Source organism: Antechinus flavipes, chromosome 4, assembly GCF_016432865.1.
Source record: "Antechinus flavipes isolate AdamAnt ecotype Samford, QLD, Australia chromosome 4, AdamAnt_v2, whole genome shotgun sequence".
Taxonomy (NCBI): domain Eukaryota; kingdom Metazoa; phylum Chordata; class Mammalia; order Dasyuromorphia; family Dasyuridae; genus Antechinus; species Antechinus flavipes.
The window spans coordinates 358,807,809-358,833,458 of record NC_067401.1 but is presented as its reverse complement, the minus strand read 5'-3'; the positions used below and the strand labels follow the sequence as shown (position 1 = coordinate 358,833,458).

At 34.7% G+C, this 25,650-nt stretch overlaps 1 protein-coding gene across 1 annotated transcript; it reads right to left on the bottom strand.

The window, feature by feature from the left end:
• Positions 1-1,570: 1,570 nt before the first annotated feature.
• LOC127562417 (centromere protein J-like) lies at positions 1,571-25,337 on the bottom strand. The gene is made up of 7 exons (XM_051998101.1): positions 25,189-25,337; positions 24,803-24,915; positions 19,165-19,269; positions 15,420-15,560; positions 11,466-11,550; positions 5,936-6,053; positions 1,571-3,357 (listed from the first exon to the last, which is right to left on the bottom strand). Exons 3-7 carry the CDS (start codon positions 19,222-19,224, stop codon positions 3,168-3,170), a joined length of 594 nt encoding a protein of 197 aa, XP_051854061.1. The 5' UTR covers positions 19,225-19,269; positions 24,803-24,915; positions 25,189-25,337; the 3' UTR covers positions 1,571-3,167.
• Positions 25,338-25,650: the final 313 nt, after the last annotated feature.

Sequence of the window (25,650 nt, the reverse complement as noted above, 5' to 3'; positions counted from 1 at the left end):
TATGATAGACTTGGCTCTTCTCAGCAGTATTATAACTTTGGGTGGAATTTGCTATCCTCATTCAGAGAGAGAACTACGGAGACTGAATACAGATCAAAGTATACTGTTTTCTTCATTTTTTGTTTGCTTTTTCTTTTTTGTGGTTTTTCCCTTTTGTTTTGATTTTTCTTTTACAGTATGACCAATATGGAAATATATTTAAAATGATTGCACATGTGTAATCTACTGCCTTGCTGCCTTGGAGAAGGGGTAGATAAGGAAGGATGGAGAAAAATTTTGGAATGCAGAGTCTTACAAAATGAATGTTGAAAATTATTTTACATGTAATAAAAATACTATTGAAAAAGTTAAAAAAAGAGAAAAGAAAGAAAAAGGTTAAAATTGTGACAGGTGAAAGTTGGGGAAGGGTATTCCAGGCAAAAGTGAAAAATTATAGAATATTCAATATGTGGAAATATAATACTCTGCACAGTGGGCTTGTAAAGAATAATAGTGAAATGTAATACCAAAGGGAATAAGTTGGAACTAGTTCATGATGAGATTGGAGATCTTCCATTTGAGAAAGGAAGAACATCCTTATCTTTCTCTGTGCTGCTGTACAGCCTCTGAACTTATATTGCAAGACAGTGCTAACACTATCGATCTACCTATTCTCAAGTTGTGACATTGCTTACTTCCTTTTGTTGTGCAGACTATTCCTCATATTTGGAATAATGTTTTTCAGTTCCACAACTTGGAGCTGATGTTTTGTTTTGTTTTTTTCTCAATTGAAGTCTTAGCTTGAGTACCACTTCTTACAAAATACCTTCCCTGACTCAAATTATTTTTTGCTTGCTCAAATACTTTGCATTTATTTAGTATATGTATATTTTGATTTTGTTTATCTTTAATGTGCCCCTCCTGTAGAATATAAATTCCTAAAGGACAGGGACTGCTTCAATTTTGTCTTTACTTCCCCACAGACTAGAGCAGGTAGATTAGATAGATAGATAGATACATAGATGCATAGGTAGATAGGTAGGTAGATGTTAGATAGATCACAGCTAGATAGATGAATGGATGGATGGATGGGTGGATAGATAGGCAAATAGTAGTTTCTTAATAAATGTTAATGAATTGGGCTGAATTAAAACAGGTAGTAAACTTGTTTGCAATGGAAGATTTGCTTCTTGATATTGTGTGGTCCCCAATATTCTTTCTAGACTGGCAAGTTTTACTGCAGTAAGTGCCATGTCAAAAATATGGACAAGGGGAAGCTACTCATTTTCTTTCATAGAAACTACTCATTAGGTCTCATTTTTTCTCTCATTTTTTAGGACTAAATAAAATAAATTAGATAACCAAATCAAATGTGATTCTTCTCTTCAAAAAATATTTACTAAGCTGCCATTCATCATCCTTCTATCCCTATGAAATAAGTTTGACCTCAATCTTTTAAAAATAGGGAAAGTGAAATATAGAGCAAGTAAGAAATTTGCCAAGGATTGTACAGCTAGCTGGGTCTGGCCAAGATGAAACTCTTATCGAAGTTTCTTCCAAGTCCATTGATCCTTCCCCTAGATTATCAACATCTGTCTATTGGTGAATACATAACATTATTTATCTCCATATACCAGGATAATTTTTATCTATAATTAATGCAATGGCTCTCTTTTGACAACTCAAAATCTTATGAAATACAGTTCATCAACATATATGCACAAAAGCCTATTCCAAGGTCATTTTTACATACATAAGCCAAGTGTTTAGCATGGTACTAAACAAATGGAAGATTTACAATTTTTTAAACATTTCTGGCCACATCACATTTGAAAACAGACTTTTTCTTTTGGACCCTTTTCATCTCCAAGAGAGTGTTTTACATGTTCAGCAGGATTGGGAAGATTATATTTGATGATTCTGTCACTCAGGCAAATCCCATGGGGCTTGAATACAGTTTTCTGGTTAAACTAACTACATTTAGATTTTCAACTCTTAACATTCCACAAGACAATTAGAAATCAATTGATTCATTAGCATCCACTATGAATTTTGAAGGGCAATTTGAAAAAATGAACAAATTTCTGACCAAAGTATTCTCTCAGTCCAACTTCCAAAAAGTTTTTGGAATCATTTGTGCCTGATATTTCTGAAAAATTCTCAGCATCCACCTATAAGGACATGGCAGTAACTCTGCACTAATAAAAACAGAATTCTATTTCTCATAACATGGAATGCTGATTTTTAGTTTCTTCAAACAACAATACAAGAGCATCTTAAAGAACAAACAGTATGTGCACAATATATACCTGGGCTAAGATAATCATCGGCATGAAAATACATTATCACATCTGGTTTCATATAAAAACATACAAGAGTGCACATTTAGCAAATCACATCTGGCCACATCCTGTCATATGTGATAACATTTGCAAGAATTTATTCATTTCCTACATTTTCTGGGCTCTAATTGTTTCAGAAAAAAGTTTATTTCTGCATTCTATGAACTGTTTAAAATGGAAATGAAGTTGTAAGGTTAGTAAAAATCATGTAACCACTTTCATACCAGGGATCATGAATGAAGTTGGTAGGAAGATAAATGGCTGCCAGATACTCAGAGAGGTGGTTAAGTCTGCTGCTCATGGCAGGTGTTGCTACAAGACTGTTTAAAACTCCTTCAATTCATCAGTGTTTTTGGAACCAAGTACAAAAACCTAGATCTGGAAATAAGATGGGTATTGTTACTTGGACAATCTCTGCTGAGGCAGGATTGCAAAAAGGCTAAGTTCACCTGCCTTGGGATCAATGAACAGTAAAAATATATTAAGAATCCAATGAACGCATGGCATCAGAAGGGAACTCAGCAAGGTGTTCCAACAGCAGACACATCTGGTCACCAAAGAATAAATGGTCTTGAATGGACCAGGAGCAATTACCTTGGGAACAAAAAGTTGGCTCAAGAGTGCTGTTTTAACCACTTTTTTCCCCTTCCAAATTGAGAACTAAGGGAATAATTTTTCTTCTAAGATTTCTACATAATTAATTGAGTTTGAAATCTCTACCGAATCTCTCCTGATTGGCCCTTACCTATGTCTTGCTTCTGGTCAGATAACTAAAAAAGATAAAAGAAAATCTGAATGAAAAGTAATCTGAATTGCACACATAATTTTACATAAAGAAGGGATGAATCACTTCTTGTCAAGGATGATCTTTCCTGCTTCATCTTTGATTCGAACCCTGCCTGAAGTATACTTTGTTTCTCGATGGCCAGTATTATACACGGTCTTGATGGTACCATCAAGGAATTCCTTCCTCTTGAACTGTGAAGTGTGGATCTCTTTCTGCCCATCACTGAACATAATGATTTTATCTCCATTCCTAATAGGAGAGAATTAGTCTTATAAAATGCATAATTTGGTAAACAGTACTAAAGCTATACAGGACTAGGTAAAAAAATATCACTGCTACCTAGATCTGTTTTCCTCATCCAGTATTTTATCAAAAATTATCAATTCTTTCACTGTACAGTGTAAAAAACAATCATATTTATTATGGGTATAATTATATATATATGTTATATAATTATATATTTTATGTTATTATATATTATAATTATATAATTTATGTCATTGGGACAGCTAGGTGATACAGTGCTTGACTAGAATCAGGAACACTAGTTCAAAACAGGTCTCACTAGGCAAGTTATTTGCCTCATCTTCATCCCATTTGCCTCAATTTCTTCACCTGGCAAATCATTCCATTATCTTTGTCAAGAAAATCCCAAATGGGATTAGAGTCAAGCACAATCAAAAAATGAATGAATTACAAATTTATATAATTAACCTTTTATGATCATTTTAGCCATAATTGATCATAGATTTTCACAGATATGCTTCTGGTAAATAACTGTTTAAAATCTGACTTTATTTTTCATTTTAGAAACTTGCACTATCATAATTGACAATAAAATGCATATTAGGTAATATTTATTTAACTACCATTTTCTAAATGGACACTGAGTGATCCAGACAAGGTCCAGAACAGCATATGAATGACAAACTGGAAGAAAGTCTTCAGAGTACCTGTTACCTTTTCTCTACCTTTACTCTAGAGCCATGCAATAGGTACTGGCCAATGACAGCCTCACTTTGATCCCTTGATAGTGAGCACTCCTGGCAAAGAAAGGTAATTGGCCACCAATAGGTCCTAGACCAAATCCCATTTGTTTGGGGGTAGTTTGGCTCCTCATTGAAAGTAAAATACCAGTCATTTCTGCTTTGGCCAGATACCCAGAGGTCCCCTCTTTCAAATTCATTCATTCCTTTACTTATTCATTTGGATATTTTGCACTAGGTGAAAGAGGAGATTTTTTGCTTCAATTGCCATCTATCCTTAATAAATGGGTGCAGCTTCAGTCAAACTGAGACCTGTAGAAGATCTTAACTTAAAAAGGTCAGAGTCTGTCATTTCATCCAGAGTCATCTATAATCATCCTGATCTGTATCTGGCCACTGGACCCCAGATGACTCTGGAGGCAGGTGAATTTGTCCAGCTGTCCCTCACTTAAATCCAATTTATTTGCATGTCATGGAATCACTTCTTAATATCATGACCCATTTTGGGAACGGAAGACAATAAAAATGAAGATCACTTGAAAACCTCTGCACCTTGGCTTTTTAGTTTTCCTGGTTTTCTTCAAATCTCAGTTCAAATTCCATCTTCTATAGGAGAACTTTCCCCATTCATACTCTCACTCCAACTCCTCCTCACTCACACCCCCTCAGTCTTATGAGGCATTTTCACCACTCTGTAAATATCTTTTTCTTGTTCAGTCACTCAGTCCTGTCTGACTCTTCATGATCCTGTCAATCAATTTGTCCAGGGATTTTTCTTGGCAAGGATATTACAATGGTTTGCTATTTCCTTCTCCAGTGTATATATATAATCATCCTTAGCAATTTACATTCTGTCTCCCTCTTTAGAATGTATGCTACCTCAAAGCAGGGACTATTAACCTTTTTTTTGTATCCCTATTCTTTAGTACAATGCCTGGCACATAGTAAGCATTTGATAAATGCTTTTTGAATGATTGATAATTTGAATTTTTTGCTAATACCTAAGAGAATTAAGAAAAAAAAGAGTAGAAGTGATGAGGTTTCCAGTGTTAGGTGTGGTTAGGAATTAATAAAAATTGATCCCTGAGGCAGGCAGGGAGAAGAGTCTGATCTAGAACAGTTTAGCTCCATGAGCTCTGATAGCTCTGAGGAAGTTCACCAGTCTGAAATCCAAGTTATGTCAAACCCCTGAGACCCACCCTCTGCAGAGGTCTCCAGCAATCTCACCTTGCCATGCACTTTCAGAAATCCCAGTCATAACCCTGAGGTTAAAATTTCTCTATAAAATCTACTTTTGGGCCATCCCATGGGCTAGCTGTCATCCTTTGGGTCAGTCCTCCAAGGCACTCTGCCTCATGGTGTCTTTCTCCTTTCCCTTCCCCTATGCCACATAGTATCTCTCCTGATTCCATTATGCTTCCCAATCCCACTTCTCCTCTTTGCTGCTAATTAACTCTTTTAGGGTGCTAAGTTATTTTCAGGATTTAGCCTACCAGTTAAGGACATGTCCCATGGGGTGGTCCCTTTCCACTAATTGTGAGTTCCATTGAGGAGTTTATTTTCATGTGCTCTTCCACTCTATTTCAAATGTATCATTCCTGGTATCTATTGTATCCCTTCCTTTTGTCTATAACCTCTAAATAAATCTACTTTTTTGTCAAAGAGAATGGCACTTATGAATTCTTTACATGACCAAACCCCAACTTTTGGTATCTATAATTATCTGGTGTCTCTATTACCCCACATCATTTTGGTGCTTAAATTATATCATTAGAAAAAACACAAAAAGAAAAACAAAAAAAGCAGGATGTCTTAGATTTTCCTAAGTTCACAATGCTTACCTTTCTACTTTCACCAATGTTCCATCAGGGAATAAAGTCTCCTCATACCCAACACCAAAGTATTTCACTGTGCCATCTGGAAACACAATTTCCTTAGTGCCATCAGGAAGGTGTTTTTCTACAGGAAGCAATTTTTTTAAAGTGTAAGTATAATACATTGAGTCTGTTTAGAAACAATCATTTTTTTTTCCTTAAGCAATTTTATGAATTGTGCTTTTTAGGAGATTGTCAGGAACAGAGGGATTGATTTATACTTTAGTTGCCTCTAAGAAAATGTTGAAGAGCATATATCTTGAAAAGTAATTCACAATTAAATTAACTTTTTAAAAAAAAAATGAATTTTTTATAGTGATGTAATTAACCGAGAAATCCTACGTATAGGATGTCCTCTTGTGGAGTCCCTCCAACTTAAAAATCTCCAATCAATTCCCAAGCCTTATATATTACAATCAAATTTTTAAATGTGGCTTCAAATTCCTCCAAAACACAGATCCAATTTGTTTGTTTGTTTTTGATCTCCACTTCCACTTCATCTCTCCTTATCTCTAAGGATAAGTCCCACAAAATTACCATGTTTTCCCATCTAAAACACACCTCAAACTCTTCTGGATCATTAGAAACCAAAGTGAGACATTTTCTATTTCAACCCTTTCATGTGACAGATGAGAAAACTAAAGTTCCTATGCTCAAAAAGTTATCAAACTGTGCATACCCTTTGATCCAGCAGTGTTTCTACTGGGCTTATATCCCAAAGAGATACTAAAAAAGAGAAAGGGACCTGTATGTGCCAAGATGTTTGTGGCAGCCCTGTTTGAAGTGGCTAGAAGCTGGAAAATGAATGGATGCCCATCAATTGGAGAATGGTTGAGTAAATTGTGGTATATGAACATTATGGAATATTATTGTTCTGTAAGGAATGACCAGCAGGATGAATACAGAGATGACTGGTGAGACTTATATGAACTGATGCTAAGTGAAATGAGCAGAACCAGGAGATCATTATATACCTCAACAATGATACTGTTTGAGGATGTATTCTGATGGAAGTGGATTTCTTCGACAAAGAGATCTAATTCAGTTTCAAGTTGATCAAGGATGGACAGAAGCAGCTACACCCAAAGAAAGAACACTGGGAAATGAACATAAACTGCTTGCATTTTTGTTTTTCTCCCCGGGTTATTTATACCTTCTGAATCCAATTCTCCCTGTGCAACATCAGAACTGTTTGGTTCTGCACACAAATATTGTAACCTATTTAACATGTAAAGGACTGCTTGCCATCTCGGGGAGGGAGTGGCAGGAGGGAGGGGAAAAATCGGAACAGAAGTGAGTGCAAGGGATAATGTTGTAAAAAATTACCCTGGCATGGGTTCTGTCAATAAAAAGTTATTTTTAAAAAAAGAGAAAACTAAAGTTCCAAAAAATTAAATGACTTCTCCCATATACATATAGCACAGCTAGTATTCCACTGCCAGGTCCAACATTTTTTTTCATAATCCACGCCTACTTTCTCTAGTTATATTTTACTCGTATCTAAAATATCCTACCTCCTTCTCCTTAACTTTCTGATATCCTACTTGTCTTTTAAGACTCAGTTCAATTCAATTTCCTCCTTAAATCTTTCATTGCCTATCCTGGACAGTTTTTTCTCTCAACCTCCATGTTACTTACTGGCAGTGTATGTGAGAGGATGGGCACTGTTCCAAAAGTCAGGAGATCAGAGGTTGAATAAGTCCTAAGCAGCCAACTTTTGCCTGCATCTTCTTGGCTTCCAATCCATGAAATTGTGATTACCCCCCAACTGAGTTTCAACTTCTCATTGGGCACAGTTACTACCCTCTCTCCATTTCTTGCTCTGTGAATTGTAATCAAATCAAGACTCATATTGGCTCTGGGAACCTTGTCAATTGATTGTCATTATCCACTCTGCTATCTCCCATATCAAACATCACCTAGGGCAAATGATCAAATTTAGTTTGAAGAAGAAGAGAGACTTGAGTATAGGGAGACAGCGTAGTACAGGGTTTTTGAGTATAGGTTTTGATTGGCAATCTGTTTCATACATCTTATGTGACATGAGAAGAGTTGCTTAATATCTCTGGATCCCAGTTTTTGTTTTTTGTTTTTTTTTTTTGCAAAATGACAGGGATGAGCTAGATTTCCTCTGAGGTCTCTTCTGGTTCTAAATCCATAATCCTATGACCACTCTCAATCAGGGGAAGAAAGAAAGGTAGTTTGACATAGTAATAGAGGACTGATCTTATAATCAAGAAGCCCTGGATTCAAGATCTTTGATACATAATGGAAGTGTTACCAAGGTTAAATAATTTAATCTATCAGTGCCTCTTAGATGATTCTCTAAAACTTTAAGTGAAAAACAAATGGTTTAGTCTAGAAATTTTTCACTTTGGGAATTCCTTTATATCTATGAAATTCCAGATACAAGATGCTCTTCCACTTCAGCCAGTTTCCAATCTGCCTTTAGATATGTATACCATTCCCTTTACCTCTTGCCCTGAAACCTATAATCAGATCAGCATTGCTATTGCTTTTAGCAAGGGCATGTCAACTGACTAGCCTATTTTTCTATTCACCATCCCCCAGATTTCTCCTCCTAATATTCACCAAAGAACAATAACACTACTTACAATTCCTATGGAATAACTGTGTGTCAGTTTTACAGCTGGACAAGCTAAGACTTAGACAGTTTAAAAGGTTCAAGTGACAGAAAGAAAATCTGGGTCTATAAAGTACTTTTCATTTTAAAGAACTGAATTAACATTAATCAATCATTCTACAAGGCAGCTGTGAGCCAGCAAGTCTAATCCTTCATTTTCAGTGATTTGCTTTAAGGTCACTGAAAGTAGTCCTTTGCCTGGTTTCTGAGGGAGCCTGAGACATTTCTCATGCCTTCTTCTGAGTTTGACCCACCCCATATGTGGCAATCTGCCAGAGTTAAAATGCTAATAAGGCACATAACCACATAGGCTGAAAGTTAAGGACAGGAAGGAGGGGAAAAAAAGACAGGAAGGGCAGAAACAAAGAAAATAGATTCATGGTTCTTGTTTTGAAGAAGACAATGAGAAGATTTTTTAATTCCTGCACTGGATTTGCCAATGTCAGAAAAAATATGCTGGCAGATTATTCACAAGACTGAATTGAACAACTTTATATAAAGTATAACAGCTAGAAAGGATTTACCATAAAATCTGGAGCTACAGAGCTTTCTCTTGTTGCTTTTTCTAGCATTCATGTGCAACAAGCAAGGCAATATACATTTGGCTGCTGGTATGGGATGGGTTTTTTTTTTTTGGTTGTTGTTTTTTTCTTTTTGGGGAGATGGGGTTTGCACAGAGAAAATAAACAACCTTCAAAAACTTAAGAAAGCAGAAGGAGGAATTAATATGGGTTATGATCTCTGGTGTTTCAAATGCAAAGAAATAGGCTAAGAGCCATTGAGATTTATACAATGTATGTGTCACACAAAGAAAAGGTCTTATAGTATGAGTTTATGCAAGCCACATATGTGTGTATGTATGTATATGTATGCATGCATTGTGAGTGTGTATATATGTTTATAATATATGCATATATATTTGTGTATAGGTATATATACGTGTACATGTATATGTGTATAAATAGGTATATATTTGTATATATGCATGTGTGTTCATATGTCTCTGTATATAAGTTTATATATACATACATATGTATATGTGTATACATGTATATATATATATATATATATGTATATATATATATATATATTTTACTTCTAACACTTCAAGGTTCTTTAATTTTGTTGACACAGGCACTCTTTCTACCAACACAGATCATAACCCAATGATGATCCTAACTGGGCTGCCTTGACTAAAAACAAACAAAACAAAACAAAACAAAATCACTCAAAAGCCAACCTGTTCAAACTTATCTAGGTTGGTCTTCACACAACAAACATGTAATTCAACAGAGGGCCAATGCTAAAATTTTTTCCAGTGTGGCACAACTTGTCAGAGTTTGAACCCCACTAACAAAGCCTTCAAGACCTCCCGAGTCACCTCCATATCATAGGGAGGCATGAGATTAGGATTTTCATGAAGGAGAAGAGTCTTTGTTCAAATCTAAGTTTTTCCACTTGAAGAATAAAGAATAATCAAACTGTAACGCATGTGACAAGCACAAAATTCTATCTTTAATATTGTACTTGGAGAGGAAGGAGATACATTCTTGAATAAATATAACAAATTTTACATATTTAAATAAATTGCTAACATAGGTAGAAGGGACCTGAGTAATTATCCAGTCCTACTTAGTATTTATCCAGTTTCAAAGTATAGTGGACAGAGAGTTTAAAGCCTCAGATATCTAAATCACTAGCTATGTAACTAATAGGCGTCATTCAAACTGTTTATATTAGTTTCCTCATCTGTAAAAAAGGAATAATCATAGTATTAATCTTCTAGGGCTGTTGTGAGGATAAAATATGGTAATAGTAGACAGTTTTTAAATGTTAGCTACTATTTTGATCATGATTATAATTTTTACTTTAAAAAACGGGAAATTCAAGAGACAGGTGGGGGTGGATGGATATTTTGTACTGATTATCTTTATTATACTACTTCAATGAATACCCCTTTCTAAAAAGTGAATAATTCTGCCAGATATCTGATATCAAATTATAATCACAAGGAGGGAAATACATTGATGGGAATTCATGAACCTTTCTTAGAAAATCATATACCCTAACCCTTGAGGGATACCCTTAGAACTCTGAAGGGAAAAATAGTAACTATGTTCCAGGGATTAGCCAGATGGCCAGTGCATATAGGGTTTGGGAGAATAAGCTCCAGGGCCTGTGCTACAGATGGCTTTGAATTTTTAAGCGATAAAGAAAGATGGCTTTAAAGGTCACTGTTGCAGAAGTACAGTAAATTACATTTTTTGAGAATGCTGGCAGCATGTACCATTTCCTTGGTGAACTCTGCATATGATGCATCTAAATTGGGCCCATTGGTGAAGAGCCCATGTACTGTGCCACATGAGAGCTGAAGCCAGGATGAGACCATCTCCTCCAGTATCATTTTCATTTTTCTACCTCTGTACACACAAAATAAAACAGAGGGCTGAGAAGTCGTTTAGAAAATTTGAAGTCAATTAGAATACCTGAAGCTCTCAAACTTTTTTTTCCCTTCAATTATCTCAGTTTATAAAGGTTAAATTTATTTGCATCATTATAATTTTGTAGACCTGGCCTAAATACCTCTAATTGCTGTTGCCCATATGCTCAGCCAGCCCTATCATACCCACACATACTATTCATATATCTTTCACCAGCTGTCTTTTTTGTTGTTGTTGTTGTTAAATGATTTTTTCCATCACAAAAAAAAAAAAAAGCCACATGACAATTTTTCTCTTTTTCTGTAAACATTCTGTAAGGGATATTTTCAGGATAAACCAACAAGAAAAACAATCTAAGAAAAAATTATGTTGATAAAGTAACTCTGACCTTAAGGGTCAGTCTATCACTTACCAATCTGTTTATTAGGAAATTGTAGCACTTCCAGGCCATTGGGATAAGTGGTGTGAGTTGTCTGAGTATCTGCATAATAATAAAGCTGAAAATACAACACTGATGTTACAGGAAGGTTTTGAGAGGGTTTGTTTTAAATCTGGGCTTCATCCATTCAAAGGGACAAATGCTTTCCCAGCAGGTGTCTCTCACAACCAGCATGTAGGCAATCAGGTCTACAGAAAGGAAGCAGCATCCTATAATAAACTAGAAGTCACAAGACTTGAATGATAGTCCTGGCTCCTCCAATAACAAGCTGTGTGACCATGGACAAATTGCTGTAGCTTTCTAGACCTGGGTTTCCTCATCTGTGAAATCTGAAGAAAGGACTAGGTGATATCTCAACTGGTGTGATGGATAGAAAACTAGACGAAGTTTAGAAAGTAATATAATCGAATCCTGGCTCACATATTTACAATTTATTTGGCCCTGCTCAAATGACTTAAGCTTCATCAGCTTGTTTCCTTATCTGTAAGATGAATGGATTGGACTCAGTGGCTTCCAAGGTTCCTTCCAGCTCTTTCTCCATGTTCTTAACACCCCTAAGATTTGACAATCACTCGAAATGGGCATAATAGGAAAGGAGGCTCCCATGACACTTGAGTGACCAACTCAGACCTTGCCAGTCAAGTCCATGAAGCTATAGAAATTCATGGACCATTGTTCTAATAATGAATGAAAGAGAACTCTACAATGAGTGAAAGAGAAATGTTGTCATGGGGTGCTATAAAACAAGAATAAAAAAACTTTTTCTTCTTTTTCTTTTAAATATCTCTAGGAGTACTAATTCTCAGAAAAATTCTAAAAGCAAACACCAAGAAGGAACTGTGATTTCATTAGCCCAGTTTTACACAGCTAGAAAATGTTAGAAGGAGAGGTTTGATTGTTAGATGGAAATGTTTGATTCCTCCTAACATTTGCTATAGTCAACTTAATTTAGTTTTTTGTTTGTTTTAAGAGACAGAATTGTTAACATTCCATTTGGTTTCTTTTAAAATTAAGAACAAATATGAGCTCTACTAAACAAATGCATCAAATAAAAATCACTTTGATGTCAATAATCTGACCCATTGTGAGAAGCAGCATGGCAAAGAGTAGAGAAGACAGCTGATCAGAAGATCTCTATTGAAGCTCCACCTCGGACACTTTCTGTATGACTGGGAAATTCAGTTAACCTTAGGGCTGTAGAGAATTTTATTAAGTTGATAAATTTCTAAGAAGGTGTTAATTTGCTTTGGGAGTGGAAATTACAAGGATTTTCCTATGACAATGAACTGACAGGTTTAGCCATTTGGACCTAATAAAAGAGAAAAGACATAAAAGAAAAGACAAAAAGAGAAAGAATGAGAAAGGAAAATGGAAGAAGAGAAACATTAGGGAAAGAGAGGAAAAAAAGAGGGGGAGAGAGTATTCATTTCCATAATTCACCTACATGGGTAAGAATTATACTATAAATATAGGGCTAGATTTTTCTCATGTCTTGGAGACTTTCTATTAAGATAAAGATGAAACCATATCTAAGGTGGTAGATTCATTATGCAGAATGAAACAATATGAAAATTTGTTTTACTTGGATAATAATTAAATGCTATTGAATGTATGGATAGTGCTTTTAAAGTTTTTTTTTTTTTTTAATTTGGAAGTGGTGAGAGAAAATAAACAATAGCAATTTGAATTGAATTGAATAATTGCTATTAATTCCCATTAAATAAAATGGGAAAAACAAACTGGATCAACAGCTAAGAATGCTCAGTGTTCTTAACCATATTGGAATTATAAGAAGGCAAGATATAACCTCTATTTGTAGGTAACACTCTTAAGAATTGCTCTGGGTTTGCCCCTAAGGGAAGGAAGGGTGTGTGTGTGTGTGTGTGTGTGTGTGTGTGTGTGTGTGTGAGAGAGAGAGAGAGAGAGAGAGAGAGAGAGAGAGAGAGAGAGAGAGAGAGAGAGAGAGAGAGAAGAGGAAAGGGAAAAGAAGAATACTCATTTCCATAATTCCAAGTTTCTTAAAAAAAAAAAAAAAAAAGTACGCATTGTCCAGAATTGCCATAGTGAGAAATCCACTCAGTTCAGGAAAAAATGGAGAGTGGGAAGGATAGAGAGAAATCAACTTGCTACTACCTTCATAGAAGTGAATTATTAAAATCTTGATCTTAAATAGTTATGTGCCACCAAGTTCTATGAGCTTGGCTTTTGAGTGAGCTGGCATTGAAAAGAATTTAACAACCATACAAAGAATAAAATGGGAATTGTCTAGGACAATAAGAATAAAGAAATACAAATGTATAACATCTCCTCCTGATTCATAAACTAAATAAAAATTAAATACAGTTCAACCAGCCTGCGAACCCCACTTGGGTTAGGGAGAAATGGTTCTTTTTCCTATTAAGTCACTGACAACAGGATTCTAATTGCATTGTAATTAAATAACACCTGCACTGGGATCGAAATGATCATTGTAGAGATAAAAAGAGAATCTCACACATTTGAATTTCTAACTAAGGTAGTTTATGCCCATTTCCATATGATGAAAAGTGCTATAAATGTCAGAGAGAAGTTATTAGCACTAAAAAGTCTCCCTGCATGTTACTTGTAGCTCCTTTTTTGGTCGTTTCCATTTTTTCATTGCTAGGGCTCATGATTGACTTCAACTAATGACAAAATTCTATCTTCAAAAGATACCAAGTGAGAAAGAAAGTATGAATCGATCACATCAAAAAGGCAAAAGGCAGTTTCAAGTTCATGTGGGCAACAGACATTATTAAGTCTGAAAGGAGCCTTGGAGGTAATTTCATAGTCCAACTTTCTCATTTTAAGATGAAGCAACTTAAGTAGGTAAGAGAGAAAATATCTTGATGACTTGTTCAAGATGCATAATAAACAAACAAAGAAACTAAAAAATAAATAAGAGGATAATTTTAAGTCCTCCTGAAATGAAAATAGCATTTTTGGCTTCCAGTTTCATTGATCTTTCTTCCTAACACTTCCCTGCATTCTCCTGTCTTGTGGCATGAATGTGAAACCAAATAACAAGAGCTTAGATTTCAGAAGGTATAATTTAATGCTTCTACATTGCCATGATTTACATGATTATTTCATTTGATTCTCATAATCATCTAGGGATATATGTAATGTGAGTTTTAATGCCTTCATTGTACAGAGTTTAAAGTAAAGTGGAACTCACAAAGGTGATCAACCCAAGACTGCAAAGGTAGCGAATAGTCAACACTTGCAATTATCTCTTCTGATTCCAAATCTGGAGCATGTTGCCCTACAACACTGTACATCTTCCCATAATTTAGCATCAGTTGCATTTTGCATTTAACCCTCCCTGCAAAAAAAAAAAAAAAAAAAAAAAAAGGAAGATTTCAGCCAATTAGCTGAATGATAGATCAAGTAGAAATGAAAAAATCTGAGAGACTGGAAAACAGGAAAATCCTACTAGAAAAAAAAAAAAATATATATATATATATATATTGCTGAGGCAATTGGGGTTAAGTGACTTGCCCAGGGTCACAAAGCTAGGAAGTATTAAGTGTCTAAGACTGGATTTGAATCCAGGTCCTCCTGACTTCAGGACTGGTGCTCTATCAACTGTGCCATCTAGCTGCCCCTTGGACTATATATTTCTTGTTATTTATTTTCAGTCATGACTGATTCTTCATGACCCTATTTGGGATTTTCTTAATAAAGACACTGAAGTGATTTGTCATTTCCTTCTACAATTCATTTTATAAATGAGAAAAAGGAAGTAAATAGGGTCAAGTCATTTGCCCAGAGTCACACAGCTAATGTTTGAAGCTGTATTTGAACTCAAGATGAGTCTTTCTGACTTCAGATCTGGAACTCTTATTTACTGTGCTACCCTCAGATTGTGAAAAAAATTATTAAAAATAAAACAAAACATTTACATACCACTCTCTTATCTGGCATGAACTTCTGCACATCTCCATTTGTAAATGTGACAATTGTTGTTTTCTTGTCAGCACTGATTTCCTTCTTAGTGCCACTGGGAAAAGTGATTGTTTTACATCCATCTGAAAACTTACGTTCCACCTTTCCAGAAAAAGAAAGTTGACACATGGAAACCAATGCAGGAGGAAGCTTTTATGATTTGACTCATACATTTATTTATTCACTAACTGCCTACTATATGCATAGTACTGTCAAAACTAAGTAACTGTGATAGCAGCATGAAAATATAACACTACGGACATATTTATTAAATTCATTAATTCAAAATATGCATCACTAAATGTATAACTGTCAACCTCCTTTTGTCACTTTTATGGCAGTGAAAGGTACATCCAATTGATGACATCAGAGGTTCTTGAAGTATTAAGGATGTGTACATGTACATATGTATATGTACATATGGAAGTATACATGTATATACAGGGGAGCCATCTGAATTCCTCCTGATGCCATGAGAGCAGATAAGGATCCAAAGGCAGAGAGTAAGAGCCATCAGCATATCCATGCTTTGTGAAAAGGAGAAGAAAGATGAAATAGTGATGGATCTGGAAAAAGAATGATCGGATCATCAGGTTACCAGGTGAAAAGAGTTTACAAAAAGCGTTAAGGATAGAGCTGACATGCAAAATGTTCAGCAAAATCAAGGGAAAGAGGATTTAGATTTACTTTGCTCATCTATAAAATTAAGGAGTTGGACTGGATGACCCTTCAAGGTCCCTTCCTGTGCTAAACCCTTGATCTAATGACTGAGAAAAAGCTATTAATTTGAAAATTAAGGATTGACTGATAACCTTGGAGTAAGAAGCTTCATTACACTGGAGAGTACAGGAGGCAGACAGCCAGGGATGGGGGAGGTGTTAGTTCAGAAGGCCCTAAGAGAAGTCAATGGGACTTACTGGAAAGAACACTTACTTGGAGGCAAAAAATCTGGTTTAGCAGTAAAAAAAAAAAAAGGAGGAGGAATCTTGAGCAATAACTCATGGGAAAGCAAGGTCAAGAGAAGGTTTCTTAAGAATATGGGTTTCTGTAATAGGTGGTGAGAAAGGAGTGAAGAGAAAGGAGGGAGAAAAAAGTAGGGGGAGGGAGAAGAGGTGGAGAGAACGAGGGATAGGAAGAGAAAGCAAGAGAGGAGGGAAAGACAGAGAGATAAACAGACAGATAGAGACAGAGACAGAGGGAGAGACAGAAAGAAAGAGACACAAAAAGAAATGGAGTGAAAAACGGGAAAAAGATGAATGATGGAGGGAGATGCTGGAGGAAATTGAGACAATAGTATCAAGGGGAGAGAACAGAATAGACAAGAAGGGTAGGATGGGTTAAGAAAGAGCTGACTTTGAACATGTTAAAGATAAAGTGGGGAAGAGAGTACATCCTAGAAAGACAATCAAAGACCAATAGAATGATTGTGCAAGATTTCAAGCCTTTGAAAGTACGTGTCATCTTGGATGTCAGAGACTGGATTTGAATTAGAGCTTCTTGCTTCCAAGGTCAGCATTCTAACAACTATACCAAGTCACTTCACAAGGATATAAGATGACAATCAGAAAGGGGAATTTCAGGGTTCAGGATCTTAGAGCTGTGGCAGCTTCAGCCTAAGTAGATGTTTAATAAGTGATCAATGATATTTTTGGGTCATTGAAATAGAATCAAAATGGAAATCACAGACAAGTTAAAAATTAAGAAGTCAAGTTGTTGGAAGGTCCACCATCATAGAATTCCCTGAAGATCTTTTTTATTTTCTTTTCTGTATTTTCTTATTACTGGGTTATTTTCAGTTAAGTCACTTTTTGGTGCAGAGTTGAACCAGTCACAATAAACAAATGCAAGCATTACTTGGGACCTTCAACAGCAATTAGGGTTACTTAGGAATTTACACTGAGCAATGGTCACAGAACTTGATCCAGCAATCATAACAAATTGCTTATTATAGGATTTTACTTAAGGATATCTTTGCATATAAAGAAGAAATTTAGACAGTTTTTTTTTTTTTAAAGAATATTATGATCATAGAATACCAATGCACAAGTCCAAATCACCTTAAATTTTAGGAGAGCAATAACTCACATTGATATATTATTTTGAAATTCAAAAAAATGTTTTCTCCACACAGTTCAATGGGGGGAGGGGGGAAGAGGGGGAGGCTGGTAATAAAAGTGCTAATATTCCTATTTTACATATGAGGAAACTGAAACTTATGGAGATTAAAACCCCTGACCAATCATCATTCCCAGATTAGACCTAAAAGAAATGAGGAAACGAGAGAATAAAAATCTTGATTAAAAAATTGATTTAAACCACTGCTAATACACGTCCTCAGGGCACTGATGCTTCCTATTTTTGATGGTCTCTGTAGGCTTCAGGCTATAGGATCCACTGAATTAATGCCAATTTTGTATACTGGCTCATATATGAGATGTTTATGGTAATTAAATTACACTGTAATATGATGCTCTAAACTATAATTTAGCAAGTTAGAAGTTAATTCTGGTACAAATTGGGAAAATGCATAGAGCATCAAAAAATTAAAAACAAAAAACAAACAAAAACCTGGATTGCACCAAAAGTCAGCTGCCAGTCCTGGAACAAAAGTTGCCCATTTGCTCCACCTGCTGGCTAAACCAATGATTACCTTAGGATCCAAAGCAATTCTTCCTCCTTCCTCCTTACTCCTCTCTGTTCCCCCTTCCCACCCCCCCATCCCAACTCGCCATCAACCCAAACAGATTGCCAAATACATTAAACAACATTTAGCTTAGTTCTGTTTTAAAGGAGCTGATCTTTAATTATCAGTATTCATCTACGTTAAATGGACTCAAGCATAAAGGCAAGATGCCGATGACCCATTTCTCAGATTCTCTAATACAAGTAAACAGTTCAATCCATCTTCTACCAAAAGATGAAAAAGTGGGGGCAGGGTTGAGGAGTGAAGGAACGTGATGTAGGAGATGTAAGGCAGTGAAAAGAAGGACACCCACAGGCAATAAGTTGTAATAGGTGAAGAAAGCAGGTAAGGTCACTCAGAGGAACTGCAGAGAGTGGATGGAATAGGATTAGGAAGTTAAGTGTGGAAGGAATGACCTAGAGAAAACTTAAGACCCCTTGTAGTGGAAGTTCTTAACCATTTTTGTGTCCTTTTAACAATCTGGTGATTTCAAAAAATCCCCTTTTCAGAATAATGTCTTTAAAGCATAATATGAATTATATAAGATTTTTTAAAATTACAATGAATTGCAGTCATCCAAATATTTATATATATGTGTGTATGTATATATATATGTATATATATAATACACATAAATGTACATTGATGAGAGAGAGAGAGAGATTCCAGTGTCCAAGAGTATTAAATTAGACTGTATTTCAAGTACTGAAATCGTTTTTAAAATGATCAGAGGAGAATGTGATGGCAATGAGAGGGGTGCAGTGGGGGATTAAAGTCACCTATTATAGAGCAAGACAAATTCAAAAAAAAAGAAAAATGTTTTCTGTTTGAAAAAAAAAAAAAGGATTATAGATTTTTTTTTTTTTTTTGGTAACTGAAAATCAGGCAAACAGTGACTCTGGAACCCTTCATTTTTTTTCTGCTAGAAGAAATTCTGACTGAATTTCTGTCCTAATGACAGCCTGAAGTAGATTACAATGACAACACATATATACACATGAAATGATGAGTCCAGTTTCCTACCTTTCCATCTGAATGTTTTATTTCTTTTTGTATTTCCTTTTCTCTTTTCTTATTCTTCATAGATGTTAATAGCCTTCTGGATGTTGCTAACTTGGAAGAAAAATCCTATGAACATATTATTCAAAAAATATTACAGTCATTTGCTATAGCTCGATGGGTCTTGATGACAGTCATTATATTATAATGCAGACAAACTCCCATCACATTTTAATATTTGACAAGCATTCATTTCAACAGGCACAGATAGTGGTAAAAGAAGCAAAATCCATTATAGGTCAAAACCATCATAGGTCTTTTGTTATTTTTTCATGGGTGATAGAGGAATTGAATGGTAACTAATATTCATTTATATTTACTTTATTGTAGGCCATCTCAAGTAAGGAACATCAGTACCCTGAGGATGTATATTAGCAATAGTTTGAATCAATTTTTTTAATAAAGATTTTTATTCTCTCATTTCTTCATTTCTTTTGGTCTAATCTTGGAAGAATTCCACAACAGTATTAACACTATTAACACACTCCAAATATAAGAGAAATGATCATGTGCTAACTATTTAGGAATTGTATAATCTGAGGAACAGCTAGCTGGCACAATGAATCTGATTTCAAGTGTGGTTTCAGATGCTAAGTAGGCATTGATTCTGAACAAGTCATTTAACCTTAAAGACTCAGCTTCTTCATCTTTAAAATGAGCTGGAGAAGGAAATGATAGACCAGGCTAGTACAAACAAAAAACTATTTTCTTCCAATAATTTTAATTGTCCAGTTTAGGGGACTTCCATCCCTTACAATACTGAAATAATTTTCAGGTGTGATCTCTGAGTTGTTGGCAATCTTTGAATATGAGAAGAGAAACATATTGGAAAAAATAGAGATGGGTAGACAAATGCTGCTCCATTATTCAGAAGACAAGGGACAGGAGGAAGTAAATTCTATAAATTATAGACAAGTGACATTCATGTTGATTTTTGTGAAATACTAGACTATATCATGAAATTGTTGGTTGCACAGATTAGTCATATCCTCTTAGAACTGGAAGAGAGCTTGGAAATAACTTAGTCAAAAGCCTTCTTTTTATTAATGATAAAACTGAGAACCAAAGATGTTAAGGAACTCGTCCCAATTAATTCATCTAGGGAAAATCAGGAGAAAGTCTCACATTTCCTAATTCCCACCCAATCAATCAGTGAACAGTGCTAACTCTGTGGATCCCCCATTCTTCATTCATCATCCTCCCACTTTTCCAAACTTTTTTCCTTGTTTTGCCACTTTGTATAGTAATGGAAAGAGATAGCTCACGTGTTCTAAGAGGAAAATAATTTTCTGTAATAGGAAGTAGTAGATTCCCCGTGGCAGGAAATAAATAAATGAAATCTTCAGATGCCTGTTTAGAGAAACTTAAAAAGGATATTGGGTAGCAAGAGGAAGCAATCTAATTTGTTAATAAATAATGGAGATGTTGGACTAATTTTATTTCTTTTTTAATAGGACCACTAGAAAGTTGATGTGTCAGTGAATAAAAGGACAACTTCAAAACCAGGAAAGTCTCTGTTTAAGTTCTGACTCTGACATATACTGGCTATGTGACCAGAGGCAAATCGTTTAATTTCTAAATGTGCTAGGCAACTTTCCAAGACTACATGTTGCAGAGAAGATACCAACCTGCCTTAGCAGATGAACTTTCCTCACCAGGGAATTCTTTGTAATTACAAAATCACAAATCCAAAGCCTTTCCCTATCAGATGGTGGATCAGGAAAGTGTTATTTGTCGACATAGTCCTGAAAAGAAAGAACCTACCCTTGTGAGCAAAACAGAGAAAAGTAGAAAGAAATTCATATCATCTTGAAAAACTATACAAATCAATGCCAGCATCTAGATTCTGATCAACTTAGAAAGAAGTTTCTCTGAAGGAAGCAGAGCAGTCCAGCAGTTATTTAGATTTTGTTTTCTCTACTAAATAAAACAATCTTTGGGGTAAGTGAAAAAAAAAATGGTCCATAGGATCAGTGATTCGGTGTTTGAAGAGACTTTATCAGCTATGCAGTTCAGTCCCCTCACTTTGCAGATGAGGAACTGAGAGAGATTAACAGCTGCCCAGCATTACATACAAAGCAAGTATCTGAGAAGCTTTATGAACTCAGGTTTTCCTGACTTCAGCCCTAGGAACTCTGATCCCTGAAGTAACTGAAAGCCATGATAATGAGGACTATAGTAAGGAGGATCTTATGATCTATTATTAATCTATCAACTTATTATTATTATTAATCTATTATTAATGAATTCAAATTACCAAGTCTTGGCAAACTACATCCCAGAAAGATTACTAAAATATTGTCATTTTTAAAATGAACAAAAGAAGTATTTCAAGATTGAAGATGAGCACATATTGTTCCAATTGAAAAAAAAATAGAGAAGATTCTAGAAATTAGGGGCCAATGAGCTTAACTTCAATTATGGCAAAATGCTAGAACATATTAATAAAGGAATGATTTGGAAATAGAAGCAGTGATCACAAAGAACCTCATTAAGAATACTTAATGATCGATTAAACTTATTTTTCTAAAAAATTTTAGACTGATATATAAGAGGAAATGGCATAAGTAGAAGGATCTTATTTTAGTAAACAATTTCACAAAGTTGCTGTTAGTACTTTGCTTTAGAAGATGGGAAAATATTGGCTAAGTGATAATATCACACAGATATATTAGATAGGTTTGGTGCATTTGGAACAGGTTGAAGGACTAAAGCAGAAGCAGGAAGAATAAGTCAGTATTGGTTTAGAGAGAAGCTTCCAGGGGAATATTTGCTCCAGGGTCCTGTTCTGTAAATCATTTTTATCAGTGGCTTTTATGCAAGTACATATGGCATGATTATCAAATATGCAGATGGTACAAAATTGTCAGATGACAAAGGCAGCATTTTAAAAAATCTTTATATGCTATGATAATGGATGGAAGCTAATAAATGAAATTTAATAGGAAAAATATCAAGTTCTATGCTTGCGCTCAAAAAATACCTTCACAAATACAAGTTGGGGAAACATAGATCAGTTAGACTGAAGAAAGATCTGACGGTTTCATAGGATTGCAACCCCAGTTTGAATAAAGATGAGATCTTGATATGGATTAATAAGAGCATCATATCCAGAATGAGGGAGTTGATAATCCCAATATACTCAATTCCAATAAAATAACATGTGAAAATACTATGGATTTTAGGTACAACAGGAAAAACACAAACAAACTTGAGTGCATCCAGAGGAAGAACCACCAAAATTTTCAAGAGGATTAGAACCTATACTATGTAAGGATAACAAACTGTGAATATTTGGCCTGAGAAGAGAAGACTCATTTGAAGCATTATACAATCAGCTGAAGGGTATTAGAGGTAGAAACACGTTTGTTGGGAGTTGCAGAAAATCAAATTTTAACTATAAGGAAACATTTCTTAATGATTAGAGCTATTCAAAAATTCAAAGGGTCACCAGGTATTAGTGGATGCCCTGTCCATAGACATCTGTAAATCATGTCTAGGTGACCTTTTCTTAGAAATGTTGTAGAGGTGATTTCCTGTGTAAATATGGGTTGGACTCAGTCAACTCTGAAATTTTTTTCCCAAGACTATCCTTGGTCCTGCTGTTCATAATGTTTTTATTAATGACTTTGATAAAGTCATAGAAGGCATATTTATTAAGTTGTAGGTGATATAAAGTTGGAGGGATAGAAGAATCTATATCCAAAAGATATCAATAGAATGGAATGATGGGTTAAATCTAGCAAGACAAAATTCTGTATGAAAAGTAAAGAAAAATGGGGGTGGGGAGGAGTAAAGGAAGTTTTCTGCCTGGATTCAAAAATTCAACAAGCACAAGAGGGGAAGAGGCTCAACTTAGAAATTGGCATAGGGGAAAAAAAAAACCCACAGTCTGTCATTGGAATTGTTTTTTTTTTATTTTTTTTTTTTAAATACTATAAACTCAACGTGATGCAACTGCGTGATATAGCTACCAAAAATGCTAATGAAGTTTCAAGATGTTTTGACAGAAGAATTAAATAATAGAAATGATAGAATCATTATAAACTTTGTTAGACTACAGCTAGACTGTTGTCTGGTTATCGAACTTTAAAAGAACTACTTGAAAACTAGATCCAGCCACATTATGGTGACCAGAATTGTGAAAAATCTTCAAACTATATAACAGAAAAACAACTGACAAATCTGAGGATATACCCAATTTATTTGCTCATTTCTCTATTTAGAATATTTTGGGTTGGTTTTATTTTATTTTATAATTGCATAAAAGGGTACTATAAAAATCACTGGCAAAAAAACCATTTTAATATGTGATTGATAGCACTGTCAGAAGAATGTTAAATATATAGGGAAAGGATTTTAGTGCTATAGGGAAATCTCATATAAGGAACATCCCTCTATTGAAGAAAGCTGGTACTTAATAAATTATCATCTTAGCAAGGCACTTAGAATAGTGAGAGGATAAATCACTTGTTCAGATCACTTAGCCATATGGATCAGAAACAAGATTTGACCCCAGATCTTCCTGCCCAGTTCTTTATTCACTAAACTAATGCTACTTCCCAAGTTAATTTATTTAAATGTAATTACTTTCTAAATAGTGACAAGTATTTGCAGTGATGTTTAATGTTCTTTCTAATAAAACATATAATTAAAAAGAAAATATCTGAAAACAGTAGTTATAACCCAGTCTTCAAATATTTACAAGGCTATCATGGTGAAGGACAATTAAATTTAACCTGATTATTTTCAAAGCTCAGAGCTCAGAGTTAAGTCTTAGTTACATGGAGGCAGATTTTATTTCAATATACAGAAATATTTTCTAACAATTACAATCTTCCTGAAATGAAATGTGCAGCCTCATGGCATAATAGGTTCATTCTCCTCAGAAGTATGGGAGTAAATGCCAGAACCACTTGCCAGAAATCTTGTTGACCAGATTCCTTCACTGCTTAAGGATTTGGACTAGATTAATTCTAAAGTTTCTTCTGCCTCTTGATTCTGTGAAATACAATTTGAAATAAGTGCACCACTCTCAGAGACTTAGAAATCCTCCTATTAGATAGATTTCATTGTTGAATCTGATCTGAAATAATAAATTGAAAACTTCACTCATAGTAACAAACTTAAGGGAAAAAATGAAAACTATCTTAGAATTTTAATAGTTTTGAACATTTTAAATTTAAAAATTTTTAATATTTTTAAATTTAGAAAAAATTTTAATTTAATTTTTAATATTTTTAAATTTTTAAATAATGTTAATATTAAAGGTGAAAATTTTAAAAAACTTTTTCCTGCTTTTCAAACTATTAAGAATTGGGAAAATAACTAAGTTACTCCATTTCTGTAATATTTGATTGAGCCCAATAGATAACAGGAACATTTGCCCAGTGGCCTTTAGATTAACTTGATTTTTTTTTTATTTGTTAGGTATTCCAAAGGACATGGAAAGAAAGATAATGGACTTTCACCCCTAGAAAATTTACTGATTCTGGGAATATTTATTTAGAGCTTAAATCTTAGAGGTATTGTAGCCCAAAAGCAAACCTCTACATTGACATGATATGATTGTGACTGTTTGGAATTATGGGCTGAGGCTGACCTTAACTTTCTGAGTATCTTCATTCTGATGGATAATAGAGGACTTGTGATCATTATTCCAAACCTGAAGGAGGAGTGGATCTTCGTAATTCCCAGAGATCAATGGCGATTTGTCTAGAAGGAAAATAATCACAAAAATTATCACAAAAGGAGAGTAATGTTATCTTGCACAATATCACAATCATGAAGTTATGACAAGGTCCTTTTTTTTCTTTTTTAAATAAATGATGACAACCAGGGGAAGGAAGTATGTTTCCTAAGATGGTCATAATAAATAAGTCAAGATGACCATATACATGGGATAGATATACTCAATAAAACAAAAACTAAAAAAATTTCTAGGAAGTTAATTCAAATTGAACAGAGAATCTTTCTGACAGCTCTTACCATTTTCATAAGCTGCCAAGCTGTCTTCATCATATAGGACAAGCGGAGAAATTGGCACAGGTGATTTTCTCAAACATGTTTCTTGCAGATTTTTTGGACATCTATAGATGACCTGAAGATGCAGCAATACCCAGTGAACTGGAAACTATTACAAGGACAGCTTTAAAAGTTATACATTGAATGTATTATATCCATAGTGTAAGGTGATTATAAAGCAATGGATTTCATAGACAATGCACTTTTCTGCTCCAATCTTGTAGGTGGAAATGCTTCTTTTATTGGTATTTGTTAAATTTAAAATAAAAATGTTTTATATGAAAAGAACTTGTTATTATTGTTTACTGTATCAGATATAGATATGCTTCTGTCTTAAGACAACAATAAATAAGACTTCAATTTCTTTTAAAAAGTTAGTCAACTAACATTTCACAAGCATCTACTATAATTCAGACGCAATGGGGA